This window comes from Eurytemora carolleeae, unplaced genomic scaffold, assembly GCF_000591075.1.
Source record: "Eurytemora carolleeae unplaced genomic scaffold, Eaff_2.0 scaffold1708, whole genome shotgun sequence".
Classification (NCBI taxonomy): Eukaryota; Metazoa; Arthropoda; class Copepoda; order Calanoida; family Temoridae; genus Eurytemora; species Eurytemora carolleeae.
In genome coordinates, this window is record NW_019397685.1 from 3219 (window position 1) to 16579 (window position 13361).

General features: G+C 30.0%; 1 protein-coding gene across 1 annotated transcript in view; it reads left to right on the forward strand.

Moving 5' to 3' along the window:
• Nucleotides 1–475: 475 nt before the first annotated feature.
• The window catches only part of LOC111715487 (synaptogenesis protein syg-2), a gene marked incomplete at its 5' end in the record, with an annotated part of 22825 nt that continues 9939 nt past the window's right edge, over nucleotides 476–13361 (forward strand). The window contains 6 exon segments of the mRNA XM_023490819.1: nucleotides 476–631; nucleotides 3757–3841; nucleotides 5450–5523; nucleotides 10503–10588; nucleotides 12412–12543; nucleotides 12685–12761. Coding sequence (XP_023346587.1) covers nucleotides 476–631; nucleotides 3757–3841; nucleotides 5450–5523; nucleotides 10503–10588; nucleotides 12412–12543; nucleotides 12685–12761 — 610 coding nt within the window.

Here is a 13361-nt window from a genome sequence, read left to right on the forward strand (position 1 = left end):
AAGCCTTCCCCCAGACAAATTTTGCCTGATATAGAAGATATACTATATATATACTATAATAACTATTTTTATTTTAAACAAAAATAATGTTATGGAATTTTTCTGCTTTTTCAAAAAGTCCAAAGTCAAAAAGTAAACAAACATTTTAACTTTAAGAAATTGTTTACACAACGTGTAATATTGCTTTTAAACTTAAATTTCTGAGGTTCATGTTAAAGAGCGGGACCAAATGTAATCTGGATAATGGGATAATGTTTGCCCGAAAACTTTTTTTTTTTTTCAGTGCTTTACAGTTTTGGGGCGCAAATTAAGTATTTTTTGTTTTCATCTTGTCCTAAATATTCTAAATTAATCTGGGAAACATTATACATATATACATATACACATATATACAACTAATTTAACATTAAAGCACGATTATTACTTTGAGTGGTTAAGTACACAATACCTTCATAAATAGATAATTTAATTTTAGATATATTCCATCACCCGAGCATCATCGGCAAACAATCACGTGTCGAGCCTCGAACTACAAGCTGATGAGTGGAAACTCGATCGAAGATCATCGAACCCTGGATGTATTCTTTGCTCCAAGGGTTGAGCTTAAACTAGGACCTGCAGTTAATCCGAAGTAAGTTAATCCGTTTCTTTCTGAAATAATGAATATAATATAATATAATATAAATTCTTCTAAGGATATGCAGTGATCGGTGATTATATCAACACGATGAAGACGACTTTCTATAAATAATGCTTTGATCCCTAACAAGCCTTTCTAAAATTACAAGTTTACAAGTAAATAAAGAGAAGCTGTTATATTGAAAAATTGTCTTTTTAATAGGTTAAGGATTACTGCTGTTTGAAAGCTTGGTATAATTCAGAATTGAAAAAGAAAGTTGTCTAATGTCTATATCGTATTGATATTTACGACGACGACTATATTTAATAATAAGACAAAGATAGGAATCAGTTTAAAGCTTTTTATGGAGAGTTATGAATGTCACAAAATGTCAGTCTTCCGACTCAAACGCACTGTATTCTGTATTCTCTACCTAGGGGTTTAAAACAGGTCTATTCAACGTTGAATTTTACATGTAACTAACTACTTATTGAAACATAAGGTTACAGGTTAAATAGGATGACCGGCGTATTTCCAATTCTTACAACATTCCATAATAATATATTTGAATCCCCCCAAGCTATTAAAGTATTTCCAATTCTTACAACATTCCATTATAATATATTTGAATCTCCCCAAGCTATTGAAGTTATAAAACACAATTTTATTTTTAAATTCTATATTAATGCCTCATTGTTTACTCTAACCTGTAATTTTTAAAGGTAGTAAACCATAAAAAGCTGATTGAGCCGTCAATCAATCAATTAAATATCATGACTTGAAAATATACAGAATTAGATTTGAACAGAGTTTGCAACTTTTGAATGATATCCAGATTCTGGTCCAACGAAACCTATATAAGGATACCTATAACCTGCTCTAAAGAAACCAATATAAGGATATTTAGATCCTGGACTATTGAAACCTGTGCAAAATATCCTGGTCTAATGAAACCTAACAGTGTGTTCATTCAAAATGGCCAAATTTTCTAGGGGTCACGTAAATTTGAATAAAATTGTTGTCATGATGTGTCCAGTAAAAAATCAACCCATTAACAATAAAGAAGAGAATCCATAAATGAAAACAATTAATTTTTAGTTAGAAAATCAAAGATAAATCATTCATGAGAGAGGAGGTGTAAAGGTATACCTTTGTGAATCGGAAACGCTACTCTCTAAAACAGAGAACATTGGAAATTACGACTGCAGTCCCTTTAATATTTTAACTAACATGTTTTATTCTCTCATTTATTTGTAACACCCTGTTACATTTGCTTAAATGCTTGAATACAGGGAATAATTTGGCGGGAAAACTGGTTAATTCTCAATTACTAGAGCATAGCAGACCTAGCGTGAGGTGTAATATCATTTATTAAGTATTAGACCATAGATCTTTTTATATATATAATGTATATATAGATTAAAGGGGAGAGGGCTTTAGGGGCTCCTTTGATTAGTGACATGTATGCTTTCCAGGGGTTTCCAGGCCTGAACGGGGGCAAGCGCCTGGAAAAAAAAAATTAGTGCAAGCCTTCCCCCAGACAAATTTTGTCTGATATAGATCTTTGGTGTTTTATCAAGATATAGATCTATAAAAGTTGTAATAAGCAATAACAATTATTTTGGCAATTATAGCAAAAACATTTCCCTCTGTTTAAGCATTTAGAATTTTTTTTCAGAAAAAAATATATTTCCTAAAACTTTTCTTATTTAAAGTGTAAAAGATTAAATTTAGTCTTGGGGTCACTGAAATTTCGCCGACAGTCTATTTAGGTCGACTTTGTGACCTCGAAGCTCCTTTAGTTTTGATTGTATGAGCATCAAGGAGTATAGAATATCAGGGAGACGGAAACAATACGGCCCGTCCTACCATATGATTATACATGCTTTGCAGACGGGGTACTCCATTTAAAAAAAGACTTTTTAAATGGCGTTTTTTATTTTTTTAAAGGTTTTTTTTTACTATTCCACTTTAAATAAAACCAAATTTTTGTATTATAAAAAAATACGCCTGTATTGCTAATATTTGTGTATCCCAAAAAATGTATTTGTTTGCGCTATTCAGCCTTCCCCCTCCCTGTTTAATGTATTAAATAATCTATTCTGAATACATGTACGCGGACATATATTTCTTATTCAAATGAAGTAATACCGTCTGCAAAGCATGTATAAAGCATGTATAATCATATGGTAGGGCGGGACACGTTAGTCCATACTCCTTGATGCGCACAAGTATGAGAAAAGAAAATGTTCTGTTACATATTAGTAATTCAAATCATGTTTGTTCTTATCAATAGCTCTCCAATAAGAAGGAAGGGTGTCGAGCATTCTCAATTTAAAGTTAACAATTCTAAAATCTATAAAATTTGAATAAAATATTTACAATCGATCTTTTATTCCTGGAACAGATGAACTGTTTCAATAGCATGGCGGGCCATGCGCAGGAAAATTCTAGAAACTTTTATTTTAAATTCAAAGAACAATGAACGACTATTGGTTTCTTGTCTTATAACGAGTTTCCCTAGAAAATATGATAGTTTGAATATTGAACAGACTCGGAAAAACAAATCGTTAAAAAAGTAATTTATTTCTTGTACAATAGAATATTTGATTTGTTTAATGACGCTCGCAGAAATTAGGTTTTAAATGATTTCTACTTAGGAACTCTGTTCTTGCGACAAACTTAAATTTTCTAATGTCTCTATATATTTGCAACCTGAAGTTTAAAATATAAAAATATTCATGATTCCCTGAAACTGAAAACTTCTTTCATTCTTTTCCAAAACAAATATATGTTTGTAAAAACAATATTCAATACATAAGTCTAAATTTAACCTTTGGATTATCATATCTTAAGAGGTTTAGGTCGTTTTTGCAGTCTCATTCTTTGTGGGTAACCAACCAGTATAATTTTTATCTGATTTAGCGCAAGAAAGAAGTAGGACTCGTTTGTTATTTTTTTAGGAGCCACGAAAAAAAATATAGTATTCATGAAATCCAATTAACACCTAACCGCCCCGCTTATCATTGAAGTACACTTTGAACCCTAATAGTGTTCACGGACTAAACAATTCTTGGTGATTTGGATTGCGTATTTAAGGTATCTAAGTTTTTAATATATCTATGGTTTTCATCTAGGGATCTGGAGGAGGGGGATGATCTGTATTTTGAATGTCATGTAAAAGCACATCCTCCAGTTTACAAGATTGTTTGGAAATATAATGTAAGTATATATTTTACAATTTATTCTGGGCGCGCTTCGCACCTCTTCCTATAGGAAATAGTTTCCTTTGCACAATAAACAGACAACTTGGGATATTTTTGTATAATTAAGATGTCTATGATTTTGCCCTTCAAGTTGAGCTTTTTTTCAGGCAATTTATTTTATTTTTAGCGCTCATATAGCTTTCCTGGGTCAAAAAGAAACAAAGCAAAAGAAAAACTTGTAAATACGATATATTAGTTTGGACTTGTTAAAGGCCTTTGACGTTTGGTTTTCAACTATTCCAATATTCTGTTGAATCTGTTAAACTAAAGATAGAAATTGCATAAATCTGGAATAAATTGAAAAGTTCTGAGAAATTCTAGATTGATTTTTAGCTTTAGAATTTCCTGACTTTTTAACCTTGACGGTCTGGTTCATTATGGGATCCGATATTTTTTTTAACTTAAATATCCCGTAGACTTTTTTATCTATATTTCCGGGGGGATACAAAAATTTCATATCAAAGGGACATTTTTTTTATTAAAGGTTGATATAGCGATAACCAAAAAACTCTGGAATAAAAAGTCGACTTTGAGACTCAAGTTATGACTTTAGATAGTTCAATGAACCTGAGACATAGCAATTGTGCAGTGTAAACAGACTCATTTCACTTAATTATTGATTTGATAACTTACTTAGTAACGGCATATTGCTTTAATTCTACAGTTTTCTGGTTAACACTGTAATATTTATATTTACATACAGCAAACCTTGAAAATTTGGGATCATTTGATGTACCGTCTCAATTTTTGGGCAACTACATAAAGCAATTTATGTACGGTACGATATACATGCAACCAATAGAGGAGGAAACGTGACAGTAAACCCAATGAATGACCCCCCCTTCAAGGGAAAATATATTAAATTTATTTGTTTTAAAAGTTTGACGGTTCGATCGGATATATGTAACATACAAATATACAATATAAGTATACGTAAATATATACATACAATATAGGTAGGTAACCTACATACAAACAATATAGGTATAGGTAACATGCATACAATTTAGGGATTGATAACTGACTACATACATATATACGTACAATATAGCTGTACGTTAATACAAACAAATTAGATACTCTGGTTTATAAATAAGATTTCTTTAACAAATACTGTACAATGTACATACAATGGTCAAAACTATCCAAAGAGGAAGAAAGTAGAATAAATATTTGATCCCATTAGTAAGTTTTCATGAAATGACGGTAAAAGACCGATTATTACTATAGACGAGGGTAGGGATCGGGGGAGTAAGGTATATATATTATGGTCCCGAGGGGGGAGCAATGGTAAAGAGGGGGGGGGGGTTGCAAACAGATATAATATAGATTAAGTTATCTTGTAGTTGCATTAATCTGAGGAAACTCAGAGTTAGTTTAATAATAGATGAACCATCATTGAATTATAATAAGAAGAAATACAATTTTTTAAAAACTTATTAACAAATTAAATACGAATTGATTACCTAAAAAGAAGATACAACAGTCAGAGAAAAAAGTCACTGCTCTTTTTAAGCTTTTTTAAGAAATTTTAATTTAAAATAAATGTTAAAAATTGTTTAAGGGTCGGGAGCTGTATCCTGGACAAGATCAGGGAAGGATTGTTTTCAACCAAAGCCTCGTGATTCAAAAAGTCAGGTAAACATATTTTTACAATTGTATGCAAAAAATACAAATAAGAAATCCATTGATGCTAGGCTTTTAGGGCGCTGTTTCAACAATCAACTTTTAATTGTGGCTCTATCTGTGAACATCTCCTCTTTGTACAATATAAAAAAAAAAACCTCGCGGATTTAGTAATATTTTTTCGTGTTTTTTTTTTAATTTTACCAAAATCTAAATTTTTTGAGACATATTGTTAAAACTCTGCGCATACATAAACCTTCCATGTGAGGTCCCACAAAAAATGTGGGCCCGATCAGTTTAGTTATTTTGACGTTTATCGGTTACAAACAAACCGACAAGTAAAGTATATATAAAGATAATCAATGGTAGACACGATTCTCTCTTTTTAATAATTTTCTGAAATTTCTTATTTTCGATAAATGTATTCGAGGATTAGAAAATTTGTTCAGCTCCTATAACTATAGGTTTGTGATATAGCGACAAAAGTTGGTTGTTATAAAACAATAAACCCCGGATATTCTACTAAACGACTCTATAACTCCCAATTATTTATTTATTTATTATATTTAGGACGTAAACAGGCAATAATTGAACAATACTGCTTTTTTTATTTTCTTCTGTACAGTGTACATACACACATACTACATACAAAAGTACTCTGATTGTTTTAAGCAGAAATTTGCCTAAAATATCACGGGCAACGTCGGGCACTTCAGATAAATAAAGCTCTTCATATACATAAATATATATTTATAAATATTATTATATGTTAGCTATAGCTGATTGGCTGACATTTTTTTAGGGGACCCATATGAGTACCTTACTCTAATATAGCTAACTTCGAACCAAAATTTGAATTTTTAAACCCCTTCGGAATGAGTTTATGAACACTAAACAGCTGGAGGTTAATATTAGTCAAAATTGAAAATTGAATTTTTTATAATTTTACGACGTACTTTTTGGAGGATACTGTACCCGCCAATCTTTTAAAATTAGAATATTCTTGTTATATAAGTTTCACAATATTTTGAATGTTTGAAATGCAAAAATATGAAGGGCATCAAATTCTGTTGAATTTGTTTAAATTCCAATATTTTCAATGATAGCGACTAGCTTCGACCATGAAATTCGAGGAACAAAACATTGCAAAATAAAACATTTTATTTCTGCAATATTGTTTTAAAGAAATCTAAAAACATGTTTTCCAATATAATGGTTTCTCTTTAAAAATGCACTTTTCAAGTTGATTCAATCCAAAGAGTAATGAAAGTCAGATTTTGATAATTTAGGATAATATCCTAGAACATTTTAGAATTTGGTGTGACCCAACCCTTAAACAGTGAATAAAGTAGGTGTTTATAGTTCCATATTATTTTTATAAAATTAAAAATTAAAATAAATATCAACAAAATAAAAGATAAATACAAAATAGAAAATATATCAGTAAAAGATTAAATTTTTTTGACAATAGTTCCCCTGTAAAACTGTTTAAAATATTGTTATATTTTCTTGAATTAAAAACAGGAATTACTTATTTCGATATTTCAATTAAATGTTCAATCGAGACAAATGTTTTATTTCTAGCACATGGAAGGAATGAAAAAAGCCTATAAACCATATTATTTTCATATTCCTTAATTGTGCAACTTGATGCCGTAGAGCTTTATCTAATAAATAATAAAAAAATGGAATTTTGAATAAAAAATTTGGAATTTTGAGAAAAAAATTGAAATTCGGAAAATGAAATTTGATATTTATTTCAAAGAAATAAAAAAACGAATTTGAAAGAAAAAAATATGAATATATTTTATTAGCCATATCTTACCCGCGGGATACCCATGGGTTCCTTATAAATGATTTAATGGACAACTAAACATGATTGAATCACGTCGTAGACGCCTGATCAGGAATCTGATCTATGAACCTTTTGATCTCGATTTCATATTCACCCGTAGACGTCTTTATTAAATCTGGTTTTATTTGATCAAAAATTTGAAATATCAAAGGTTTGCACCATATTGGATTGCAAATATATTTAATTCTGTCCAATAGAATTGATCGTTTAATCGTTTTATTTAGAAGAATTATCCGATGAAAAATCCCGATTTAATAGAAATGCACAGTTGTATTAAACAATTTAGAGTAAATAGAATAACCGTCATGATTTAGTTGGAACCATCATCTTCTAAAAATGGATTCTCATCCATCCCCAATAAATGTTGCCACAACAGTTTATTTCTACAACTGAAGTTATTTTATTTTATTCATTGGAAAATAACTTCCATGAATGGACTGAAATTAAAAACTAAATTTTACTTGACCCTCCAATTATAGAGTGACAATCGATTAATTGTTTCTGCTGCATAAATACGCATTCCTTTATAAAAAGCCGGTTTTTTGGTATGCAACAATTTTCGTTTAATCCCGCCTCTTTTGAAGATAATGATAAATAATAAAAATAATTTGTTATTTTTTACAAAGGAATGTCATTTACTCTCAGACAAATTTGAATCAATGGAAATTTAAACCCCCTCGGGATTCAATGATAAACCCTTGGGCTACGCCTTCGGGTTTATCTGGGAATAAACTAGGATATCTCTATATTAGACGACAGGGTACCGTTTTGTAAGTGTATAAATGGAGACCCACTCTTGTAATTATTTACAACTACTTTACATCAAGGGAAGATAAGGAAATGTTACTTCACCCAGGGTTCCCGAGACAAATTTTGTCTTCAAAACATCCTGAGCTTAGCGAGGGATGTGCTGTAGGCAAAGTTATTCGAGGGTACCCGTGGACTGTGGTTAAGTAAAAATTTTAATTTCCCGAAAAATAAATTTACGAAAACTTTGCAAAACGGGTTGTTATTTTACTTTATCGTAATGTTGGTCATAGGGCGGAAAAAAGTACAAATGTCAGTTCTTTTAAGTTTATACTGTTTTTGACCAGAAGTCGCCAAATAGAAAGTTTTATAAATCTGTTATTTGTTCAGGTTGAATAATAAATTAAAAGTCAATCATTTTATATTTGCTTTAACCAGCGGCGCCGCGTTTTGAAAGTTGAATAACATATTATAGGATTTCTATTTTCAAGTTTCGTGTTTCAAGCTTAATCCATTTACCAACCTTATGATTTACATTTAAACCTAATTTTACATTTTTTGTAAAAATGATATTTAAAGGGAATTTTAAGTACCCTTCTATGCAAAGATGGTAATGCATGATTCCCTATGGCCATTGAAATATGTATTTGTTCTATTCTGTATTCTGTCGAAGATATCTTCGTTTTTCTAGGTTTAAAAGTGATTAGTTCTGATAATAACCATATGTTTCCTGTATCATAAATGCGCAAGGCACTCTGGTAAAGAAACCACAATTGAAAAGTTATAAAGATCGAGTGATACTTAATCAAATATCGGTTTTTAAATCGGACATTTCAAATTACCATAGAGAGTCACATGAAAATACGCTTACAGTCCCTTTTATGAACTAATTGATGATGTTTCATTGATAAAGAATTGTATAGCAAGATAATTATTTATTAAACAAGTGACACGAATCAAATATAATTAATTGTTCAATTTATGTTTAAAAGAATATATTCCATTTTACTTATATCATTTTGTATTCTTCTTGGGACATTTAAATAAAATAAGAACCCTCTCTGCGAAGTATTGGTGAAAAGGTTTGTGCATTTTAATCTCAAAAGACAATAAAAGAAACGTTTTATTCGGGAAATTAAAAATGCTCCTTTCCTTGACTAAGTGGAAAAGTAAATTCCCTAAACTTTCCTTTAAACTTTATTGAAATAATTAACTAAAGTAATATAAAAAATACATTTCTAATTTTGTTTCAAGATAAAATTAATAAGCTGTGCAATAATTTGAATCGTGGAAACACATTAAGAAGATNGAAGATAATTAACCTATCTAATATTTAGGAAGATAATTAACCTAATTAATATCTAGGAAGATAATTAACCTAATTAATATTTAGGAAGATAATTAACCTATCTAATATTTATGAAGATAATTAACTTGATTATTATTTTGGAAGATAATTAACCTAACAAATGTTTAGGAAGATAATTAACCTAATTAATATTTAGGAAGATAATTAACCTATCTTATATTCATGAAGATAATTAACCTAATTAATATTTCGGAATATAATTAACCTAATTAATATTTATGAAGATAATTAACCTAATTAATATTTAGGAAGATAATTAACCTAATTAATATCTAGGAAGATAATTAACCTAATTAATATTTAGGAAGATAATTAACCTATCTTATATTCATGAAGATAATTAACTTGATTATTATTTTGGAAGATAATTAACCTAACAAATGTTTAAGAAGATAATTAACCTAACAAATGTTTAAGAAGATAATTAACTTGATTAATATTTTGGAAGATAATTAACCTAACTAATATTTTGAAAGATAATTAACTTAACAAATGTTTAAGAAGATAATTAACATAATTAAAGAGTTGTCATTCAAATTTCAAGTGACCTGCCATGTCTAGATGGGATTTCCAGATTCACAATGGTACCCTTTAAGCCTTTCACTGAACAAGGATGATGGACGTATCCTTATTTTTCTAAAGAAACTGATAAACTGTTTGATATTTAAAATTATAATTGATAATTTTCTAAGAGGTACGAAAAACAAAATATTTTCATTCCATGTTCAAAAATCTTGTCCAATTTCTTGTTATGATTAATGTACACGATTTTGGGCCAAAGAAAACCCGGAATTCTTCGCTGTCGATGATCATTTAAAGGATACTCACGTTTAGATATACTTACTCTGAGTATAGCACCAGTTAGATAAGTGTGCCAGCTAGTGCTATACAATTTAGCGCAGGACCGGAACTTGAACTTTCACTCTCTTATCTGAATAGTGGTACAATGAGTATTGAGTAACTTTATTAAAAACTATGATGCAGTTAATATATATTTCTCACACTCCCTTTAATATTTAGAAAGGAGGACTCCGGAAACTATTCCTGTCAAGCCTACAATGTTGAAGGACAGCAGGAATCCGTCCCAGAAGTTCTAGACGTCATGTGTAAGTTTATTTTAAAGGGACTGATCTTAAATCTTGAAAAGAGTCATGAGATGAGCAGATGTTAGAATTTTTGTATTTATTTTACAAAAAAATTTACTCGGACTATGTCAATCTCTTGATTTTGGCACTAAATTTTATAGAGTTATGAAAAAAAATCATCAATCACTTTATATTTTTGTTCCAATGTTTTTTTACAATTTGATTCGAAAAATGAATTCTAATATGGATACAATATCGACTGAACAGCAAAGGAAGAGAATATTTTGTTCCATTTTCGAACAAACCTAAGGATTGATGATTCATTCCAAACCAAATTGAAAAAATGTAACCTAAACAATTACCATAATTTAGAATTTTTATTTATTTTTGTCCCTTTTTGTACTCAATGTTTTACTGAATAGTTTTGCGAAATATGAAAATTCCTAACTGGTTATATAACATCAAATTAATAATAATTTACGACTCCCCTCATACAATGCAAATATATTTTGATATATGTTCATTCTTAATGAGAATTACAGGGAAGGTTAGAGGGGGGGAATTGTCCCTCCCCCCCCCTTGCTTCTCCCCTTTTAGTTATTAATGTTTACACTTTACATGTTTGAATACTAATAATAATTATTTTGATTTATTTTCATTAATTATAATCATCATTATTTATAAAAGAGGACAGTTGTCGTTTTTCGAAATACTTATTTTACAACTCTTAAACTCTTAAACTCTTCATGCGTGCAAATACCTCCCCTCCCTATTCTATATTTGCAAATTTTCTTTTAAAAAAGAAAAAGAAGAATTTGTGCATTTAAAGGGACTGTCAGACAATTTCCTTTTCACGCAAAGATGGCAATTTACAACGGCATGATTAAGTATGAATTAGTTATTCATGTGTTAGTTTCTTTAAGCAGCTTATTATCATTTGCGGTTTCTTTGAGAAAGAGATTTGCACATTCCTTGTTTATAAGAGGAAATGGAGAAAATTTACAGAAATCAACACTTTTTGAGTCAGACAAACGCGGCAGTATCTTTTGATCAGATAAAGGTTTTAAGGGTACCTTTGCAAATCGGACATGGCCATTTTTCCAAGGGAGGGTTACTTGCAACCTACTCAATTTAGGACACAAAAAAATAAGAACAGTTTACGTGGTTCTACAAATCTCCCAAATCAAAATTTGAGGCAAATCGGTCATAGGGTTCATGAGATATGATCAGAAATTACTATGTTATTTTTACTCAATGCTTTTCAATTTCTCACATTTATAAATTTAGGTATTCCATCGATTTTGCACCGCTTAACGTCAAATATATTATTTATACTTGACATTTTAAAATCTAGTCTGACTTATTCCAAGTTTAATTCTTCATCGTGTAGCCTTTAAATATATTTTATAAAGTCACGAAAACATGTTTGTTATTATTTATGCATTAAAAGTTGTTCCGTTTCATTAATTTAGCTTTTCTCAAAATTGTATTTATTTATTTTACCAAACTATGAAATGCTCATTATTTAATATTATTTTGAACAATTCAAGTTATTTTTAAGTGGCAGAACAACTATTCAATCTTTTGAAGTGTTTCCCGGATTTTAACTTTTTGTCGTCTTCCGTACAAATTAATCAGTGAATTCAAATAATTAGCTATGTATTGCAAATTTGGATTTCTTATTTGTGGTTTCTTCACACACAAAAGTGGGATTATGCAAATTTTGAAGCATTTGGAGTAACGTTCATATTCCCTTTCAGGATATGATCAGCTGATTCATTGACGATTTTTCATTTAATCCTGAAATCTACCAAAAAAAAAATACAATTTATTTATATTTTTAGATGCTCCTCGGTGTGTAAGCACCCAGAAGATGATCTATGGAGTATCCGAGGGAGAAACAGCTTATATCTCCTGTATGATCGATGCTAAACCTAAACCTGATCAAATACTTTGGTATATGAACACTACCTCAGGTAGGATACAGGATACAGGATGTCCCAAAAAACATGACAATTGATGACAAGTTTTGAATGTCTTTCGTTAAGATATATTTTAAATGTTAAAATTGATGAATAACAAAAATAAATTACAAAACAAAAACGATTTATTTTTAGGGAACAGAATAATTCCTGGAGCTATGTCGACCAATATGGCTGGAGCTAGTCTTCTCTCCTATCGACCTACTACTCAGGTATAACAGGATACAGTCAGTCTCATATAGCATGCTACAACTCAGGTATAACTGGATACAGTCGGTCTCATTAAACTGTTAGAGAATTAATATAGCATGCCGTCCGTGAATCTAAAAGTTGCTATATAGCTCTCACACAAAAATCATTGATAGTTTTGCCAATTACAATGCTTTATGGCTCTAAAATGTACATGTCTACATGAAAAAGTGTTTGTGAGTTAGTCAGGTAAAATGAAAGGTCAAACGGTGAAACAACAATATGAACCTACTCTTGAAAATGTATGCAATTTTTTATAGCTTTTTATCGCTTATTTTACATTCATTCAAGTGTTGTTGCCAATTAAGCGATTTTTTTATATCGTAATTTTGAGTGCTGATATTATAAACCTTAAAAAAAACTTGTTATAGAATATGTGTGTTTACTGTTTGTATATTTCTATAAGCTTATTTTAATAATATTGCGAAACAATAAAAAATCAAAACCTTGTCAATTTTGTCAAATGAAAGTATGAAACTCCCCCTTGTCTCCCCCCCCCCTGCTACAATTTTCTTTTCAATCTTCAATGTGCTTCCAATAAATTTCCCCTGCTTACCCCCAAA